This window comes from Callorhinus ursinus, unplaced genomic scaffold (genome assembly GCF_003265705.2).
Source record: "Callorhinus ursinus isolate GAN/ISIS: 27379988/994484 unplaced genomic scaffold, GSC_fseal_2.0 scaffold4, whole genome shotgun sequence".
NCBI classification, from domain to species: Eukaryota; Metazoa; Chordata; class Mammalia; order Carnivora; family Otariidae; genus Callorhinus; species Callorhinus ursinus.
This window is the reverse complement of record NW_027397066.1, coordinates 61374797-61395633: the sequence shown is the minus strand read 5'-3', so window position 1 is coordinate 61395633 and position 20837 is coordinate 61374797. Positions and strand designations below refer to the sequence as shown.

At 43.4% G+C, this 20837-nt stretch overlaps 1 protein-coding gene across 1 annotated transcript in view; it reads right to left on the bottom strand.

Annotated features, from left to right (window-relative positions):
- Window positions 1–5172: 5172 nt before the first annotated feature.
- Window positions 5173–20837, bottom strand: part of SHROOM3 (shroom family member 3) — a 192516-nt gene continuing 176851 nt past the window's right edge. The window contains 3 exon segments of the mRNA XM_025887670.2: window positions 5173–6471; window positions 6474–6792; window positions 12040–12312. Coding sequence (XP_025743455.2) covers window positions 6425–6471; window positions 6474–6792; window positions 12040–12312 — 639 coding nt within the window. The 3' untranslated portion in view covers window positions 5173–6424.

Sequence of the window (20837 nt, the reverse complement as noted above, 5' to 3'; positions counted from 1 at the left end):
TTCTGCTGAAAAATCTGCTGACCGTCTTCTGGGGTTTCCCTTGAACATAACAGGTCATTTTTCTCTTGCTGCTCTTTAGATTCTTTCCTGTGCTTAACTTTTGACAATTTAATTATAACATGTCTCGGTGTGGTCTCTTGGGATTCCTTTTATTTGGAAGTCTCATATTCCTGGATCTGGATGTCTGTTTTCTTCTCCATTTAGGAAAGTTTTCAGTCATTATTTTTTCAAAAATGCTTCTGCCCCTTTCTCCCTCTTCTTCTGGGACCTCTATAATAGGAATATTAGTCCACTTGATGTTGTCCCATAAGCCCCTTAAATTATCTTCACTCCTTTTCATTTTTTTTTTTTTTCCTTTTTGCTCCTTTGGATAAATTCCACTGCCATGTCTTCAAGTTCGCTGACCCTTGCTTCCACTTCATCTAGTCTTCTGTTGAACCCCTCTATTGAATTTTCACTTCAGTTATTGTATTCTCAGCTGATTTTTGTTTGGCGTTTTCTTATATTTTTCTATCTCTCTTTTGAAATTCTCACTTTGTGCATGCATTGTTCTCCTGACCTCAGTGAGCATCTTTATTTTGAGCTCTTTATCAGGTAAATCACTTTATCCGCATTTCATTAAGCTCTTTTTCTGGGGCTTTTATCTTATTCTTTCATTTGGAACATATTCCTCTGTTTCTTCATTTCTTTAACTTTCTGTGTTGGTTTCTGTGCATTAAATAAAACAGCCACTTCTCCCAGTCTTCAAAGAGTGGCATCGCAGAGGAGATGAAACTCCTCATTCAACCCTACCCTACCCTAGCTCTTGGTTGTCTTTCAAACCTATGTAGTTTTCCAGTCAGCTTTCTTCATTCTTTGTGTCTCCTAGTAGTTGAGGGCATGTTAAGACCTGTCAGTGTCCCAAAGGGGAGGATCTCAATCATCATCTAGATGATGCTGGAGGGGCAGGAGGGAAGAAAAGGACTATCATGCTCTTGGGCTACTGACTGGTGTATGAGTGGTGTGGGTATGGGACATCTGATGGAGTTCTGCCCCAACCACGGTTTGTCTTGATGATCTTGTAGCCTTAGCAGGTGATTAGCATCTCCCAGCCCTGTGGACTACAAACCTACACCCTGAAGAATTCATTCTTGCTTCAGTGCCCTGAAGGCATTCTGCCAACACCTGCTCCCCTGTGCAGATCATCTGCAACTTAGAGGGTTTCCACTGAGTGACCACCCCCTCTGCAGGGCCCCCACGTCTTGCCATTGGTTGCTGACTGGCCGCACCCAGCTTGCACTCTGGAGGGTTGCTTCCTACTTGCTCAGGGATCACAGACCAGCTCTGGCCTGGGTAAACCAACAAACTCTTCTGCTGTGGGTGGGTTAAGTTCTCCAAGGAGGTCTGAACCCCAGTCTTGGGAAGGGGGACCCTTTCCAAGTTTATCTTTCCTTGTGTAGTCTCCCTTAGCTCAGGGTAATCAACTTTCTTTATAGCCTATAGGCATTCACTGGAGTTTAATAATTCTTTATATTAAAGTTACCCTGTTCAACCCACTGTGTCAAGGAGTGGCAATACTGATGTTTTAGCAAGAAATAGAGCTGCTTTTCCAATGACAGAATGTCAGAGAGGAATTTATAGAATGATGTAAGAATAAATGAACCAGTTTCTTCATTTGCAACTTTTTTTCTTACATAGTTTTGACTTTAGGGTTTTTGAAATTTGACATTTTTGTGTCATAAGCTAGACTATCAAATCCGCACCAAGAGAAATTCTACCTCTCCTATGTAGCCTGAGACTTGGGAAGGGGCAACAGAAATCTGAAGAAAGCCCCCACTGTAAAGGTCAGCTGCGATTTCAAGTTAGTGCAGATATCATGGCAGGACTTCAAATTACTGACATTGTGTGATAGGTTGATTCCTTTTGAGGAAAAGTAGTGCAGTTGAGCCTGAATACATGCTTAGCTTGTTCAGATTTAAAGCCAATCTAAGAGAAAGTGAGCAGGGAAAAAAAACCCATATCATAACTGTGGGGATGATACAAAAATAGTGGGGACAATATTAACTCATAATGATGTAGTTGAGTAAACGTGACAGGGCTTTGAATTCTGGGATTGTTATTACATAAATTTATGTTAGTCTTTCTGTGATGATGATAAAAACTGTACAAATGGTTGGTATCGGTTCATCTCAAATGGTGAGGTGTATCAGGACAACCCAGGGAACTTATATAGGTACAGATTCGCAGCCTCCATGGTGGTGTCTCAGCAATAGGGATTTTTTAAAAGATTTATTTATTTGAGAGAGAACACATGAGTGGGGGGAAGGGCAGAGGGAGAGAATCCCAAGCAGACTCCTGGTTGAGGGCGGAGCCCAATGTGGGGCTGGATCTCATGACCCATGAGATCATTACCTGAGCTTAAATCACGAGTTGGACGCTTAACCGACTGACCCACCCAGATACCCCAGCAATGGGCATTTTTAACAAGCACTCCTGTGACTCTGATGCAAAGTATTTTGGAGAAACTGTGATTTAGTGTCTGAATGAGCTTCCATAAGAAAAGTGAAATTTTATTTAGAAATACAAATAAGAAAACTGTTCATGTGTTCCCTTCTGACTTTAAAATGGTCTTTATCATTTCATCCCATGCTTCATCCCAGGGTTAAGGCAACAAGGAATACCTTGTCCCCAGTATACTGTTTCTGTGTGGAATGGCCCCTTTACATTTGTCTGATCATTTTACACTTTGCTGGGGAGGGAGTTCTTTCAGGCTGAATTTCTTCCTTTTTCTTGCCAGTAATGAGGTGACTAAGACTTATGCTCTTCTAAAGGAAAAAAAAATAATTCCAACCTAAGAGACTAAAACGAATAACATGGAAAATTAAAGACAAGTAAATTTGGAACCATATAAGAATAAAAAGCCAACATTCTCCTAATATCCAGAAAAAAAACCCCAACATCTTGGTAAAAGATACTTAAAAAATAAGCTTAAGGTAGCACTCATATTAGGAACAACTGTGATCTTAACTTTTACACTCAGAAGTAATCGTAGAATAGGTACTAACAATGGAATAATAGGAAAACTGGGGTATACCAGGCTGGTTTCTCCTGATTTCTCTTTTGTATGTCTCAAAGGCCCTCACGCCTCACTTTAATAGATAGCTTGTGATTCTTTGGGGTTGATCCATGCTTGCTAATCTTCAAGTTTGGAAACCAGTTGTGCAAAACAAAACCTAAAATGTTCCCCTGGAGTAGAGGAAAAAATGTTTGGTTTCACCAGTGTCTCTTGGAAAATCTCAGACACTTTCACTATGGAACCTTCCTGCATTCTTTGGGGTTAAGCAGCCACCACAAGAAACAAAACAGCAGGAGAAAGCCCTGAGTCAACCAGCGTGTAGCAACATGCCCAGAACTTCTCAAGTGGCCCAGGAAGTTGGAGGACTCCCAATTTTGTTGCAGGACCTATCCCTTCTTAGAACTTCACAGGTTCCTTGAGTATCAGCATTTGGACTATTGCAAGGCCATCCCACATCCACCACTTCTGATGGGGCCTGGTATTTCAGAAATGATTGCATCCACAGGAACAATTATTGACTGTGAACATACATCCTTGAAGTCCTGACCAACAACATGCTCAGGGTTGATTTGCTTATGATCTTGGCTGAAGGTATTGTTGGGAGGAAAAAGGATGGCTTCTGTAGATGACTGCTTTTTGTTCTTGAAGATTTTATTTAAGCGCGCGCGAGAGAGCACAAGCAGGGGTTAGTGGCAGAGAGGGAGAGCGAGAAGCAGGCTCCCCGCTGAGCAGGGAGCCCAATGTGGGACTCGATCCCAAGACCCTGGGATCATGACCTGAGCCGAAGGCAGACACTTAACTGACTGAGCCACCCAGGAGCCCCAAGATGATTGTTTTTAATAGTGGAAAGAGAATGCCAAAAATAGGAAGGGGATAGAGAACAGACTTACTGTTGAGCTAAAGGCATTTAAAAATTAATAATGGAAATTAAGTTAGTGGTTTTCTCTTCGTCAAGCAAAGGTCAAGTCCTGCCATAGTAAGTATCACATCCCCTAAGAATTAGTTTTCAGAGTTGCACCTGATACCTCCCTCATTTCACTTAACGACAGAACATCTCAGTGTAGCAAAGGAAGGGATGATGTCCTAGGCATGTCCTGTGCTTGACATGTATAAATTAGAAAAGTGATTGAAAAAGACTTACAAAGTGTGCCCAGTCAAATCCTTCAGAAGAATCATTTTGGAGAGTGTTGGGAATGTGGGCGGCCCCAGAATCCCCCTGAGGAATTTCACTGGGAGCAGCTGAAGACATTTATTGGCTGGCTCCCACCTGGTCTGATGGAAGGAGTCACTCAGTATCAGCAAGACGCAGTTAATTACCAACCGGAAGTGATCTGGGGCTCCTGTGTTGGCCTAAGCCTGAGGAAATGTCAGATGTGCTGTTTTTCTCTACCTCAAAATGACCATGTGGTGTGGTTACTGAACGCCACCACAGGTTCCACTGAGTCCCTGGGAAATGGGACCTTTGGATGTAAGAGAGCAGCTTCTGACAACATTCCTGGGAGACAGAGGTGCTGTCCCACTGTACCAATGGGAGTCAGCGTCTAACCTCCAAAAAGGGAAGCAACAGCTTTGGTTGACTGCTCACAAGAAACGTCTGGGTGGCCTGTTGGTTCTAAGCTCATCAAAAGACATCTGTATCAGGGAACAAAACTATAATTTTGAAGTTCTTAACCAGAAGATACAGTTCATTAAGTAATTAAAATGTACTAGGGGAGAAAAGGGCATTTGGCCTCTCATACAAGTTTTACTTTTCAGTTCTCTATAGTTATTTTTGCAGTCCAAATTAGCAGAGGTGGCCACTAGCCATGGGTCGAGCACATAAAACAACAACAAACTAAACCAAAGCCCAGGATGCACCACCTGCTGGAAGTATGAGGTTGTTGCTGTCCTGGCCACTGGCCCTAGCCTCCTTCCACCTCCCAGTGCGCTCTAGAGTACCCTGCAGAAAGTCATTATTGTGAAGCAAAATCCTAGTCTTCAGATGCACTGTGCAATCTTCAGATTGACAGTGGAAAATTAGTCTTCAGATATTAAGAAGGCTGTTTTTAATGATGGTTGATAGGCTTAACAACTTAGGAAAACTTTTTAAAAAGCATCATTAAAACATAAAATCTTTAAAGAAAAAACAAAAAGGATGGGGGGCGCCTAGGGTGGTTCAGTCGGTTAAGTGACTGCCTTTGGCTCAGGTCATAATCCTGGAGTCTCAGGATTGAGTCCTGCATGAGGCTCCCCACTCACCAGGGAGTGTGCTCCCTTTCCTGTGCTTTCTCTCTCAAATAAATAAATAAAATCTTAAAAAAAAAATCATTAAAACAGCCTCATAGTATATCTCTTAAAACAGGTTACATTTAGCCCAAATCCCATGCAGAAGGACAGCACGAATTCAGTTTTGAATTGGTTTGGTTTCTGACTTTCCTCGTATACAGATTGGAGAACTGTTGTCCTTGTTAGTAAAATTGAGCTCTATCTCCCCACCAGGGTGGGAATGCCAAGAAGCACTAGGAAATGATGTGATAGCCATGTTGCACAAATCCTTCTTCCTGGGCAAGGTGTAGTGTTCCAACAGGAACACTACAGAAGGAAAGTGGTGGCAACTGGCAGCAGGGGAAACTGGGATTCCGCAATTTTAACACGAGTGTAGAAGGTCTGCTCATATTTGTACAAATAAGAGCAACAAGCCAAGGGTTGAAGAAAAGAACAAAAGTCTCCACGCTCAATGCGACTATCTTTGGAATTCTTCATTTCGTTAAGGTTTTCACAAAATACAAAGCTCAAATGCAATTGTCTACGTCCACCACAAAACAGAATCAAATAAGTGGTTAGCACACAAACATAATGATTTTTTCATTTTAAAAAATATAAATAACAATGTTCAAGGTTTTACAGTTTTCTTCTGTGTGTGTTTCTTTTTAAGGCTTTATGTTGCAGACCCTTCATTAGTGAGTTCTTATATCTGTCATCAGGACGCACTGCCCACAAGCAAGGAAGGCCGCTGTGGATACATTCCTGAGGGTGACACACACTCATCTGTGTTGCCTCAGCCTGTTAAAAACTAACCAATCAAACGCCCTCCAATCAGTTCTCACAGTCTCATTAATTTTCCTTCTACTAGAAAGTGAGAATAGAAAGGGCTAAGTTCCCAGCAGCATTCAAGCTCTCAGATCAATCACGTAGGGCGAGAAGGAAAAAAAAACAAAAAACAAAAAACCCCCCCCAAAACAGGCTTTTTCCTGGATAGAATTTTTTCCTTTTATCCAGAAAAACCCCAGTGACCCATAGAGTTTAAATGGTGGTTTGCACTGAAACAGTTTCCAGATTAAATAGTGTTGAGAGAAAGGGTGATCTTTTGGTTGGGTCTTTTAGAAGAGGTTAAAGTGGAGAGGTTAATGTCGGGAAGACACCACTTCCAGCACACGCCCAGCAGGAGCCATCTCACTCTCCAGGTCTGGGGGCAGAGCTAGGGCCCCTGCCTTGGGAATGAAATCTGAGGGGAGACTCTCCAGCAGACACTTGACTTGTTCCTGGCCTAGCTTGATCTTGTCGTCCAGCTTTCGCTGCTCAATGAGGAGTGTTGACTTCATTTTCACAAAATGCTGGTAATCCTGGAGTTGCTCCTCTGAGAGGTAGTTGGCCAGGATGTCTAACACCACACGTTCCCTTCGATCCAGGTTCTCCTTGAGCTCTCGCGCGTCCTCATGCTGCCCAGCCAGGACCTTCCTCTTTTCATCGAGAGAGCTCTGCCAAGGCGAAACAAACAGATCAGCAAAGGACAAGGCAGAGGAAGGAACTGTCTGCAGAGACACCTTTTCCAGGCTGTGAAAAGTCCAAGTTTCTATTTCAGTTGTCACTCTGGAGTAAGGAGACAGACTCTTTTTGAAAATCAGTTTATTACCCTTCTGTTACATGTACATAGATCTCTAACTTGTCAAGTCACATGGCAGCTTTAAGAGAGATGACATAAATTGGATGAGGTAAAAGCTTGACTTGAGGCTTCTAGATTTAAAAGGACAATCAGTGACTCCACTTACATGAAGTACTTAGGGGTTACATGTACCTATATGAGTAGTCAAAAGCATAGAGATACAAAGTAGAATGGTGGTTGACAGCTGCGGGGAAGGGGTGAATGGAGTTGTTTAATGGATATAAAGTTTTAGTTCTGCAAGAAAAAGTTCTTAGAGCTCAGTTGCACAACAATGTGAATATACTTAGCACTACTGAACTGAACACTTTAAAATGGCTAAGAAGGCAAATTTTAGGTTATGTGTAGTTTACCATGATAAAAAAACTGAAGGGGGTAAAAAAAAAAAAAGGCCAATCTTTAAGTTACCTTGAGCATTTACAAGTATTTACATTTATAGCGTTTCTCAAAGTGTGGACCACCGGCAGCAACATCTCCTGGGAATTTGTTAGAAATGCAAATTATTTTATTTTATTTATTTGAGAGAGTGTGAGAGAGAGCATGCACAAGCTGGGGAAGAAGCAGAGGGAGAGAGAGAAGCAGGCTTAATCCCAGGACCCTGGGACCATAGAAATGCTAATTTTTAGGCCCTGTTCCACCTACTGAATATAAAGCTTGGGGCCCAGAAAGCTGTGGTTGAAGCTTTCCAGGTGATTCTTCTGCAGCTCAAGTTTGAGAACCTCTGCCCTGATCCACAAATAACAATGGGAATGTCATATTTCCCATATCTAAAGAAATCTGTTTCTAGTTTTCAGGCCTCTGAATCTAACATGAGAGAAATTCTATTTAACAATAATGGCGATTTCATATTCTGAGCATTTTTTTCCCCCAAAGATTTTATTTATTTATTTGACAGAGGGATAGAGAGAGCATAAGTAGGCAGAGTGGCAGGGAGAGGGAGAAGCAGGCTCTCCGCTGAGTAGGGAGCCAGACATGGGGCTCGATCCCAGGACCCCAGGATCATGACCTGAGGCGAAAGGAGACACTTAACCGACTGAGCCACCCAGGTGCCCCATATTCTGAGCATTTCTTATACAAATCCAATGGTAAGGTAGCATGTTATCTTTAGGGCTAATTTACTTTATAATCTTTAACATGGCTTTTTATGCAACATGTTGACTTATAATGAATGTCATTAAAATTTTTTTTCATTTTATATTTAATCATTTAGACTTTTAAGGCCAAAGTGAGAAACATTAAAATGAAAATCAAGAGGTATATCTTTAATCTTATTTCATATGTAGGCTTATGAAAAGTTCACAGACCATGTGTCTTTACCTTAACTTCCCTTGAACTAGCCTGTCAGATCTTACATAATAATGCCCAGGGGAAAAGCTACAAAGTTATAAGTTTATCTTACAAATATCTCCATTTTCATGGCTTCCTTCCCCTAATCAGAAAAAAACACCACATGGGGCACCCGGCTGGCTCGGTCAGTGGAGCATGCAACCCTTGATTTCAGAGTTGTTAGAGCCCCATGTTGGGTGTAGAGATTGCTTAAGAATAAAATCTTAAAAAAAAAAAAAAAAAGGAAAAAGAAAACCCTTAGGGGTGCCTGGGTGGCTCAGTCCGTTACGTGTCCAATGCTTGATTTCAGCTCAGGCTCATGTCATGACCTGAAAGTTGTGAGATTGAGCCCTATGTATGGCTCCACGCTAGTGTGTGGAACCCGCTTAAGATTCTCTTTCTCTCCCTCTCCCTCTGCCTGCCACCAGCTGAAGTCTCCCCCCACTCCCTTGCATGCACTTTCTCTCAAGAACAAAAACCCCTTAGGGATACATGCTCCCCAATGTTTATAGCAGCATTATCTACAATAGCCAAATTACGGAAGCAGCCCAAGTGTCCATCAATATACACACACTTCATCTTCTTTATCCATTCATCTATACACACACCATGGAATATTATTAGCCATAAAAAAATGAAATCTTGTCATTTGCAATGACATGGTTGGAGCTAGAGAGTATCATGCTAAGCAAAATAAGTCAGAGAAAGACAAATACCATGTGATTTCACTCATGTGGAATTTAAGAAACAAAAAACAAAGGGAGAAAAAAAGAGGCAAACCAAGAAGACTCTTAACTGTAGAGAACAAGCTGATGGTCACCAGAGGGGAGGTGGGTGGGGATGGGTCAAATAGGTGATGGGATTAAGGAGCGCACTTGTCACGATGAGCACTGAGTGATGTGTGGAACTGTTGAATCACTACATTGTACATCTGAAACTAATATAACACTGTATGTTAACTGGAATTTGAATAAAACTAAAAAAAAAACCAAAAAACCCTTAGGGACTGAATCTGAATGAAGACACCTTTCAAAATACTGTAGAGAAGTTAAAAAGTGAAAACCTTTTCCTCACCTTTAAAAAAATTATGAAATATTTTGCACATTAGAAATGTATAGAGAATAGTAGAATACCTGTGTACCCATCGTTAACTGTGCCAGTTCTTAACAGGAGCATTTATCATATTTTCTTCAGATTAAACACAAAAATTAGAGATTCAGTTGAAGCCTGATACACACTCTCCCATCCCCCCACCCCCCATGACCTTTATCCTACAACTGGCATTCGTTGAGCCACTTATTCTTCCTTCCCTCATTTCTACTTATACTTTCAGTTTAAGATTAATCATTATAAAAACTATGGATGTATTTTGCATGGGAGCATGCACATATTTGTATTCAAGAGTGTGTGTGTGTGTGTGTGTACATTTAAATGTTGAGCTGAATTTCGTTCTGGAACAGCTTCTCTTCCCCTAAAACTGTACCAGTGTTCCTTCTCTCACATACCTGTGGCATCCACCCCAGTGGCCAAACAGGAAACGGAAATGTAGTTTCTGCTTTCCTGTTCCCCTCAGCTAGCACGCCTTACTAATTCAAACTCACTCTCTCACTCCCTAGTCTCTATCCCTATGACAACAGCCTAAACGAACAGCCTAACTCCTTCTGGCTATACTCTTAGCATAAGTCCCACTGCTCCCCAGGCAGATTAGGTCATAAAATTAGTTTATGGCTCTTTCTGGCCTACAGGCTAAAGTCCTATCTATAAAGTATAACCCACAAGTTCTTTGTGACTGTTTTCTGTGCTGGATACTGCTTGGCCCTCCAGATCCACTCTTCTCAGCCCTGCTCTGTGTCTAAGGAAGCTGAACGGTGCAGGCTGCACCAACTGGGCTCCCTTCCCTCTGGGCTTGGCCAACGGGAGTCATGGGCAGGAGACGGGAGGGAGGGAGGGAGAAGGAACCTGAGGCCCCTATCTCTGGCTCCTTCCTTGCCAGGTAGTGGGGGCTACATTAGCTCACCAAGGCCTCAGTGCTGTAGGACAGACACAGAGTTCTAATTAAGGACTCCCTCCTCCAAGTGACGCTAACCCTGGAGGAAGGAACAGGGAGCTTCATTATCTCTTCTTGGTCCTCCTTACTCCTTCCCGCACCTTCATTGAACTTCCTCTGCTTACCCCGGTTGACTGAACCCTCTACTTCCTGTGAGTGCCCTGACTGTACACTTTCCTAATACTTCCTGTAACTTGTGATTTTTAAAACCAAGCAATCACTCTGTTTTAGATACGCCAATCATCTATGTATGGTTCTAGAACATGCCATGGTCTTTCTTGACTTTGTCCATGACATTCCCTCTAAATGGTGAAGCCCTCCCCTCTTAGTCTGTGTAGAATCAAGAAATTCTCCTACACCCTGTTCAAGTGTCGCATGTGCCAAGTCTTTCCTGGGCTCCCACCAACACCTGAGAAGTGTTTCGTGGCTGAATTTATCACTGTGTTGCGGCATATTTGGTGCACTCGCTGCTTCCACCACACTGGTTTTCCTCATTCTGCCCTGAGTTCCTTGAGAGCGGGGCCTGCATTTTAGTTGGTGTTCATCACCTAGCATGCACAGCACTGGGTATTTGACAGGCAGGCACCACTGGGCAATTTCTAGATGAGGAAGCTAAGGCTCAGCACAGCCTCATGAAGAGGGTATGTGCAGGAAGGGGGTTGCCGCTGCAGAAAGTTCTTGTATGCTCAGTCAGTTTCTTTATACCATCTAGACCTTTTCTATTTGGAAAAAAGACATCTTCCCTTTTAATGTAATGTATAGGAGAAATAATTGGGAAATCCCTCATGGCACTGAAAGAGAGCTGCAGATAGGAGAAGGAGCCAGAAAGCAAAGAAGCCTCTTGATGGCTGGGGTGCTTATCACCTTCCAGCATAATATGTATGTACAATAGTTACAGATCCGTTGATTGTCTGGCTTCTCTCAGTAAGCTCCCTGCGGGCAGGGATCTGGCTGCTTTGTTCGCGGTTGTATCCCACGAGCCTGGTGGCATACGTCAGACACCCAGTATTTGCGGTAAAGATGAGCAGGTGAAGAATGCTCCGTAACTACAGAATTAAATTCAACCTAGTGAATGAAACGTGGGGTCTGCAGCAGGACCCCTCATATCCTGGCTCTATCATGTGCTGGCCTGTCGTGAGGATTCAGCGAGCCCGCAGATAAAGTGTGTAAGCCCACCGTGCCAGGCAAAGATGAAGGACTTGAATGTTACCGTGTTGGCACCCCTGTTGCTACCTGTCCTCTTCCTTCCAGCAGAGGGCGCAGTGGAGACACGAGGGTGCATCCTCACCCAGGGCCTGCAGCCCTGCACTCCACCGGCAGATTCCCTGGAGCTTGAGCCCCTGTTCCTGCGCCCTCTCCTCAGTCCCAACAGTTTCTTTGTCCCTCTCTCTTTTTCTAATGTCAACCCCCACCGTGCTGTTGTCTCTTCTTTTTCCTGGGATAGAAAGGAAGGAAAGAAATTCTCGCACCTGTGTTTTTACTTCCCTAAGTATTCCCTGAGCCTGAAGTGTCAGCGTTACCTCTTGGCATGCAAGATGCCTTCTTCTGTGTTTCCTGGTAACCTATACATTGGACTCTCTGCCCCAAAGAGATCGTAATCTTCTCCAGAGAAGGGATCGTGTTTAATTGCACCCCTCTGTGTATGTGGCTTCAGAGGGAAAAATTACTGAACTAAATCGCTAGGCCACCTACCCTTTCTTCATTACTGGCATCCTCGCTGAGGCCGCTCAGGACGTTCTCCACACGGGCCAGGCGCCCTGAGAGGGAGAGCAGCAGGTTTACCACCTTGTCCAAGTCCCCGATGAACATCTTGTACTTGTCAAACTCATTGGGCTTGCAGAGCTCACTGATCAAAGCCTCCACCTCTTCTCCCAAGGCATTGTTGAGCTTGATGTCCATCAGCAGACTCCCTTTCGCTTCCTGGAGGGCCTCAAGCTTGTGGGTGAGGCTTCCAATGAGCTCAGCCTGTAATCGCAGAGGAGACACACAGCGAAGGTTAGCCAGTGGAGTTGTCAGTGGAAGGAGGATTGACTTCTGCCAGCCACATCCTGTCTTTTCAGGGCTCAGCTGAAGGTCCCCTACTCTGTATGGACTGCCCCCCAGCATTAGGCCACAATATTCTCTCCTTTCCCTGTCTACAACTGCCTTTCTCTGAATCTATGCAGTCCTCATAGGCCAACGCTTGACTATGTCACCTCGTAATGTTTCTCAGTTGTCATACTACATACACCTCTGTGTTCCCAATTAGCTTGTTAACTCACTTTTGAAAGGCTTTTCAGGACATGCTCTCTTTTGATCCTCACTACAGTAACATAGACAAGTAGGGTTAAATATTTCTTGTTTTACAAATAGAGAAGCCAAGAGTCGAAATTAAGGGACTTGTCCAACGTCAGAGAGCTGAGTTGAATCTTAATGCTAGTTACAGTAACTAGAGCAGTTACTATGTGCCAAAACTCTAGGTGGATTATCTCATTTAGTCGTCCCAACAATCGTGCAGCAGATACTATTTTATCCACATACACAAGGTGAAGAAACAGACTTAGGTGAGGTGATGGGCCAAGAGGCACTGAACTCAAGTCAGTGGGGCTGCCCTAAACTCAAGTCAGCCTGATTTTAGCAACTACCTTGTACGATTTACCCTTGTGAATATTCACTGAGACCTTTATCAGAAGTCAGCCCCATGATCTGTCCATTGCACTCCATGGTCTCCAGTTGCCTGAGCTATATAATCTGCCATCTTTTTTTTTTTTTTAAGATTTTATTTATTTATTTATTTGAGAGAGAGAATGAGAGACAGCACAAGAGGGGGTAGGGTCAGAGGGAGAAGCAGACTCCCCGCTGAGCAGGGAGCCCAATGCGGGACTCGATCCCGGGACTCCAGGATCATGACCTGAGCCGAAGGCAGTCGCTTAACCAACTGAGCCACCCAGGCGCCCCTAATCTGCCATCTTTATTGCAAATCTCTATACATATAAAACAGTTAACACAAATATCCAATATATTTAATTGAAGGAATGAAGTACAGGTCTTAGTGGTTTCAAGTTTGACTACACTTATATTAAATGTCTACTACTTTGCTGTAAGAGAAATTAAACTTTGTGATTTTTAAATTAGTCTTTCGTTTTTCTCTCAGCCTAAGGTAGTCAGATGGAGAAAGGACATAATCTTTTTTTGGTTAAAACCTATTTCTTTAACCACTAAATGGTTCCAGCTCAAAAAAAATTTTATGCATATATATAAAACCAAACCATGTGACTTCAATTGGAAACTTGGTAAAAAATGATCACAATTTTTTGATGTTAGAGCAAATCTTTATTTTTAGAGGAAGGAAAAGAAAGCGGAAAAATAGAAAAAATTTCGGCTCACAGAACTGAAGGGTCCTGAGGACTTTCTGTACAATTTCTTTGTCACCAGAAAATGCAATAATCACAGTGATATGGGGAAATATTTATTTCTCCATGATGTGCCCATCTTGAAGCTGGGCCATAGAGGTACTCCAGTCTTCCAGTCTAAGTAAGGTTCGTAATGTCCTTGAAATGTCCACATTCCGGCTTTCATGGTGACAGCTTGTCTTCTCAACTTGCCTAATCCCAGAGGCTAAAGGGTGACTAAAATATTCCCATCTGCTACACTGTCTCATCATGGCTTATCATCTTTGGCTTTCCTCAAGCTGTTTAGTTAAGACAGAGTCAATCAAGGATAATTTTAGTAGTGGAAAAAGCTGTACAGTTTATATTACTCCCCAACGGAGGAGTCTGAACCCAGAAAAAATGCAGGCGGGAGAGGATATTGTTTCATTTTCCTTATGTTCTCCTGGAAAACTTATTTTCCAAAAAAACCCCCACCAATTCTGGCTGGCAGCTCTCGTATTTGCCTGCTCACAACCAGCTAAGGAGCTTCAGCAAAACACCCAGCAGGGTCTGATGATCCATCCCTAAGAAGAGAAGAGCAAGGAGACTCGGATAGAAAGCAGTAGGAAAAATAAACACTGCCTATTACATCTTCCCACATTCCTGCTGGACACAGTTAAGAGAAGTCAAACGTCGTTACTGCTGCTTTTCAGATAGAGGCTGACCTCTGCATGAAGTCAGCCCAGGACTTATAGGCTGCACTTCCTGGGCTCACCACTCTCAGTGTCTCCAGATGGCACCTTCTCAGAGAAAACCAGCGACACCAAATCCAAAGAAGCAGGTGACTATGCAGCAACACTGCTACACTCCAGCCTCACGAAAAGGCCTCTGATTATTCAAATGTTGTGGGATCCATTTCAACCTCACGTCTTAAGTAGTTTCTAGAAAAGTCTTTTAAAGAAACTAAATAGTAGAAAGGAAAGAAGGTAATGGCCTCGTGTTTTTTTCATTCCTAGAACTATGGCTTCTTTGGAAACTAATATTGTGTCATTGGTTCTGGAACTCAAAGCACTTTTGTTAATAATTTAATTGGCATCGTTAAAAAAATCCTCATCGTGGCCTTAGAAGCTGATATCTTAAGGGACAGGCGTGCTGATTTTCAATCTGTGAATGAGCAGAGACCGGATAAGAGAAGTCTGCCCTTACGTGTTGGGCGGGGTTTCTGTTGGACTCCGCTCACCAGCGCTCTCGGGCTCCGATGCAGGCCAGCAGGGCTGAAAGGGTAGCTACCAAGCAAGCATGGCCCGGTGGGCGAGCCCTGGGCCAAGAATGTGACACAGCTGAACTGCAGCCGGGGGCCAGGCTCAGCAGTCTAATCCTCTGTCTGTTCTCGGCACCACACCCTGTTTTGGTTCTCAAAGACACCGATGCTGGGCAGAGCCGCAAGCCTCTCTGTATGGGAGCTGATGTGTACACGGGGGCTTCATGGTGTAAGCAGGAATGGAATGAGATCAAAGTGTCTGGGAATGATGTGGGGAGGGTCCTGTGGGATGAACCAGTACCCACTCCGTGGCGTGCTGATTTCTGAAAGCTCTTTGCTGGGCTGTAATGTCATGTATTAGCACATATGGCCAGGCTGGGATATGTAAGTTACTGAGCAGTCACATCAGTCATGCCTGGACCAAATGGTGTGTATGTGGATGGCATTTGATTTTTTTAAAAAATTTTCTAAGCCTTTAAATTATGGAAATTTGGCTTTAAAAAATGCAGTTAAAAGGGATGTGAGTAACTGAAGGCAACAAGGGAAAGTTGGCTGTACCAAACAACCATTTCTCTGCCAGGCAGACCTCTTCAAAAAACCAAAAAACAAAACCCTGCCAACTTCTATCTACAGAATTCGCTGTGGCAGAGATGATAGAGGTCTTTTTGGAGGGGTTTGTTTTAGTAACATACTAGTCTCTCAGGAGCTACTTAATTTGCAAAATCATTGACATTTATTCCCTTAACTTCTCAACAGGTGTAAACTGTTAGGTCACCCCGTGTGAGTTGCTACACACACACACACACACACACACACACACACACTCTCTCTCTCTCTCTCTCTCTCTCTCTCTCTCTATATATATATATAGTTTAACAGACCCTCCCCTCCCACCTCACCATCTGCTTGCAGCAACCCTGCTGGGCCTTTTCCCACTTCACTGATCCAGGAGTCAGAAGCAGAGGCTCTGACAGAAAACTCACCATCGGGCAAGCCACCTGACCTTTTGGGCCTCTCCTTTCTCACTCAGAGCAAGGGGATGATAATACCTGCCTAAAGCTAATAATTAAATATTAAGCTTTTTCTCTGTGCCAGGCACTATTTAAGTGTTCTCCTATTTGATTACTACTCACAACAACCCGATGAGCTAGGTACTATTATTATCCTGCTTTTACTAATGAGGAAAGAAAGATGGACAGAGGTTAAGTTAACTTGCCAGAGCCAGACGACCTGGCTTTTTGATCACTACCTTAAAATGTTTTTAGGAAGGTCATGAGGCTTGAATACAGTAAAGCTTGCACAAGCATTCCGGGAAATAGAAAAGTATTGTACACATTTGCGTAATTATTACTTTTTGTGCTAACATCGATTCGGCAACAGGCTGAACAACACACAACACTCGCTGGAGGGTGACCCCTGCGGGGGAATACTCAATTTCTCCCCTGCCTGGCAACGCCACTTTGCCTTCTGCTCAAGGACTTGTGCTGACAATGTGGCCAATCACGGCACTACCAACACGGTTGGCCTCTGACGGTGGACCGTCTTCATCTCAAGTAAGAGTAACTGGGGACTCCTAGCCCCATGGCTGGCGTTTGGGGGCAGAGTGGAGTTCAGGCTCCTGCTAGTAAAAATGAGAAGGATAAAGGTATTTCAGCCATAGGCTTTGTTGTTGTTTCTTTGGTTTTAAATGGAAGAGGATCTAGGCAGTAGCACATGATGGTTTTCTCAGCTGAATTTCATCCAAGAGAGAAAAGTCAGGGGTGATTTTTGTCCCAGTGACAGAAATGGGATCAAACCTCCACCCCCTGCTGGGTGACCTGAGCAAAACAGAAAGATCCTGGGGACTCAGCTGCCATTTCAAAAGTTCTCTGGCACATTCTCTGTCAAGAGTGGTTCTTTATCATTCATTTCCTCTCAGGAGGGCTTGTGATCAGAAAGTTGATCTATTTACTCAGCATGGTCTCTTGGTGCTGGGTATCAGGAATCTCTGACACACAAGAAACGATATTGAATTTCTTTAAATTCAACTAAGCCCATCATCCTCCTTCCCTAAAGGACCTCCCTGTTTCCGTTAGGACAGCCATGTAGGCCAGGAACTCGAGAGGCAGCCTTGACCCTCGTCTCTCTACCATGCTCCAAGTCTAATCTGTCCCCAGGTTCTGCCCACTTTGCTCCCCCCACCCACTTTTTAAAAACCCATCTGTTTCTCAGGGCTCGTATTGCAACTGCCCTTACACAGGTACCCTCACTTTCCTATAACGGCCTCCCAACGACCACCTCGGCCTCCCGTCTACCCCCACAGCTGCCAGAGACTGTTCTAAAATGGAAGTCTGCCACAGCTGTCTCCCTCCCGGTACGTCCTGGGGAAGGGGAAGAGCGAACAACTCGTGACCTTGGCCAAGATGGCATACACCCACTGCAGCCTCCCTCCCCACTTGGCACAACTAACACCCCTGGACTCTGAAGGGGGCTCTGTCAAGTTAAGTACGGCAGTGTGTTGGGGTAGGGAGCCAAATGTGAAGTATGACCCAGAGCGGGGGTTCGTTTCCTGCCTCCCTCTTTGATGCTCTCGCTCTGACCGGTGCAGAATTGCACACAGGGTGTGGCAGCAAAACTCTGAGAAAAGCCCTGCCTTTAAAACAAGAAGACCAGAAAAGGGGCCTCTGTGAGGTCAAGAATGTGGGGAAAATCCTGTTTGAACTGTCCCTTTTTTCTTCCCCTGGCCCTGGTTCCCAAGAGTAGCTCCTGTCCCTGAGCCGCACTCTGCAGTGATGGCGCAGGCACTGAAAACCCCAGGAGAAAAACCCTTCTTTCTGGTCAGAGGCACTGGCCTGAAGAGTGTCAGGGGAATGCCTACCATTTCTTCTCTTTTATTGAGGGTGGCCCTGGTCATGCAGAACAGCATGGGCTGCTATAATCAGGAGAACTTGTATTTCCAGCCAGAGGCCCAGGCAAAGAGGCCGCTGGGAGCCAGAGAATGTGGGGGGAAATACTGAACAGGCGGGACCTGGAGAGAAGATCGCCGAATTCTGTATACGAACTGACATAAGGCCTAGGCTCAGACTCAAGCTGCATGTGTGTAGGACAGAACTAGAGCAGCACAGCAAAGGCTCTGAGAACTGCACTATGATAGAAGCAACTACCCAAGTCCCAGACTAACCTCTGAATGGTGCATATTTGGGGACAGACCTGTACAACACAGCAAAGGCTCTGAAAACAGAAATGACATTGGAATCTGTACCCAAAGGTGGGACAGAACTTGTAGTCTGAAGCTAAACAGTCTGCCTGCTAAAACGAAAACAAAACAAAACAAAATCCACATTCTTTATAGAGGATTTTAATAGAACTCAGGGTCTCACAACGTAATACCCCAAATGTTAAGAATACAATACAAAATTACCCAATATAAAAAACAAAAACCACAAACAGTAAAACCATGAGCAGTTCCCAGGGGAAGACCATTAACAGGTGCTAACCCTGAGAGAACCTCAGTGCTGGGCTTACCAAGGCCCTTAAAATAGCTTTTATAACTTTCCTCCATGGTAAAAGAAACACCCTTGAAATGAAGACATAAGTTGTTGGCAAAGAAACAGACACTACAAAAAACTAACTGAATGGGGAATGCCTGGGTGGCTCAGTTGGGCAAGCATCCGACTCTTGATTTCGGCTCAGGTCATGATCTCAGGGTCATGAGATTGAGCCCCGTGTCAGGCTCTCTGCTCAGCACAGAATCTGCTTCGATTCTCTCTCCCCCTCTCCCTCTGACCCTCCATCCCCTCATTCTCACTCTTTCTCTTTCTCAAATAAAATCTGAAACAAAACTAACTGAATGGAAATTTTCTAACTGAGAACTAAGAAATTAAGAAAATCACTGGCAGAATGAAGACAGACCTACAGAGATTATCCAACCTGAACAGAGCTTCAGGGACTTGTGGGGCAATATCAAAAGGTCTAATATTTGTGGTACTCAAGTCCCAAAAGGAGAAGAGAGATTAGTGCATAAAAAATATTTGAAGACATAATGGCTGAGAACTTCCTGAATTTGGGGAAAGACATAAATTTACAGAATCAATAAGCTAGTAAGTGCCAAATAGGAGAAACCAAAGAAAATCAGGCCCACACAGATCATAATCAAACTGCTGAAAATGAAAGAGAAAAAAAATTTTGAAAGCAGCCAGAGAAAAACCACACATGGCATATAGCAGAAACAATACTTAAATGACTGTACACTTCTCATCAGAAACCATGGAAGCAAGAAGGTGGAGCAACAATTTTAAAGTGCTAAAAGAGAAAGAACAGTCAACCCAGAATCCCATATCCAGTGAGAATATCCTTCAGGAATGGCAGCAGAATAAAGACTTTCTTAGATGAAGAAAAGCTAAGAGAAACTGTCACCAGCAGACCCTATTTTAAAAGAAATGCTGAAGCAAATCTTTCAGGCTGAAAGAAAGACCACAGAGAAATCTGGAACTTGAGGAATGAAGAAGAGCAAAAGAAATGGGCAGCTGAGAGCCCATCTGTGTTGCTAATGATCTCTTGGGGAAGGCCAATTCTGAGAAACAACAGAGTCTTTTTGCCTTTGGAAATATTCCATTAAGTCTCTAAGCCAAAGCCTTTTGGCCTTCAGAATAAAGAATCATGGGATCTGTTGAAGCAAATTTTTGCCTATTAGATATGGCAGGGTTAGGCAAATAATTTAAAAGTTCTAGTTATTAGACTCTTTAGTTATGTTCAGACAGAAGTCCAGACAATGAAAGGGTTTCATACCTTAATGCTTACATTTACTTGGAACGTTATAATCCGTCATCTATGATGTATACATATAAAAATATGTTAAAGTAGAATTGATCTCAAAGGATAATTTCAATTTTGAAAAATATTTATTAATAAATTGGGACTCTCGTTTCCACAGACTCTTGGTGAATTTCATGCCTAGAAGTATATCTCAGGTTATTAATAACTTTAAATATTAGGTAATAAACTATTACTTTGCAAAAGTTAGCAGACGGCTGTACTCTGCCTTGGAACAGTCTTGACCCAGCATCCGTTTTTTAAAATCACCCTTAGGAAAATTTGTTGTATATCAGGAAGGGAACTGCATTTTCAACTCTCTGCTGAAAATACTAATAGATGCCTTCCACAACATTTTAAAACTCACATATTTTCTGTTTCCAAATCAGATATGTAAGTGCAAGTGACACCAGTGAAAATTCTGTCACACATGAATAAGCTTGTAGTTCGTTAAACAAATCTCCCAGGGTCTTCTGCCCAACAGTAAGATCCACACTCTTCAGCCTTTCACACAGAGCCCCAGGTGACCTCCATGACTTCTGGGCCCTGTGGAGCCTCCCAGCCTCATCGTCTGGGATTTGTCGCCTTCCTGTGCGATCCTCTAAATTTGGTAATTTCTGACTTAGGCAGGGGCCTTTTTGTTTTACATCCCAAAATATCAAACTTCTGGCAAAAGCTTTCTTCAGTGTACACATGCTCCCTGTGTTTTTCCAGGTCTTTTTCTAGGCCAGTCCTTTGTCTTGCATGCCTTGTCTTCTCCTCTCGCCCTGACTCCTCCTGACTCATTGTGATGACTTCAGTGTAAAATGTGGCAATACAGGTGTGAAGGCAGTTTTGTGGAAATAAAGATAATACAGCACTATGAAAAACACGGCCCCCGCGTAACAAGAAGTGCTCGCTACATGGTACCTGCTGCTACTTCCTGTGAGTATTCATCCTCAGTGCCTTTATAGTCTCGGTCTAAAAATACTTTTGCCACATAATCATCAGAGTGAGAGGCTGATAATAAAGTGATGGAAATGCTTTTTTTTTTTTTTTTAAAGCAATGAGTAATTTGTCCCACTGCTACTGTAAAATAGGGTATGTCT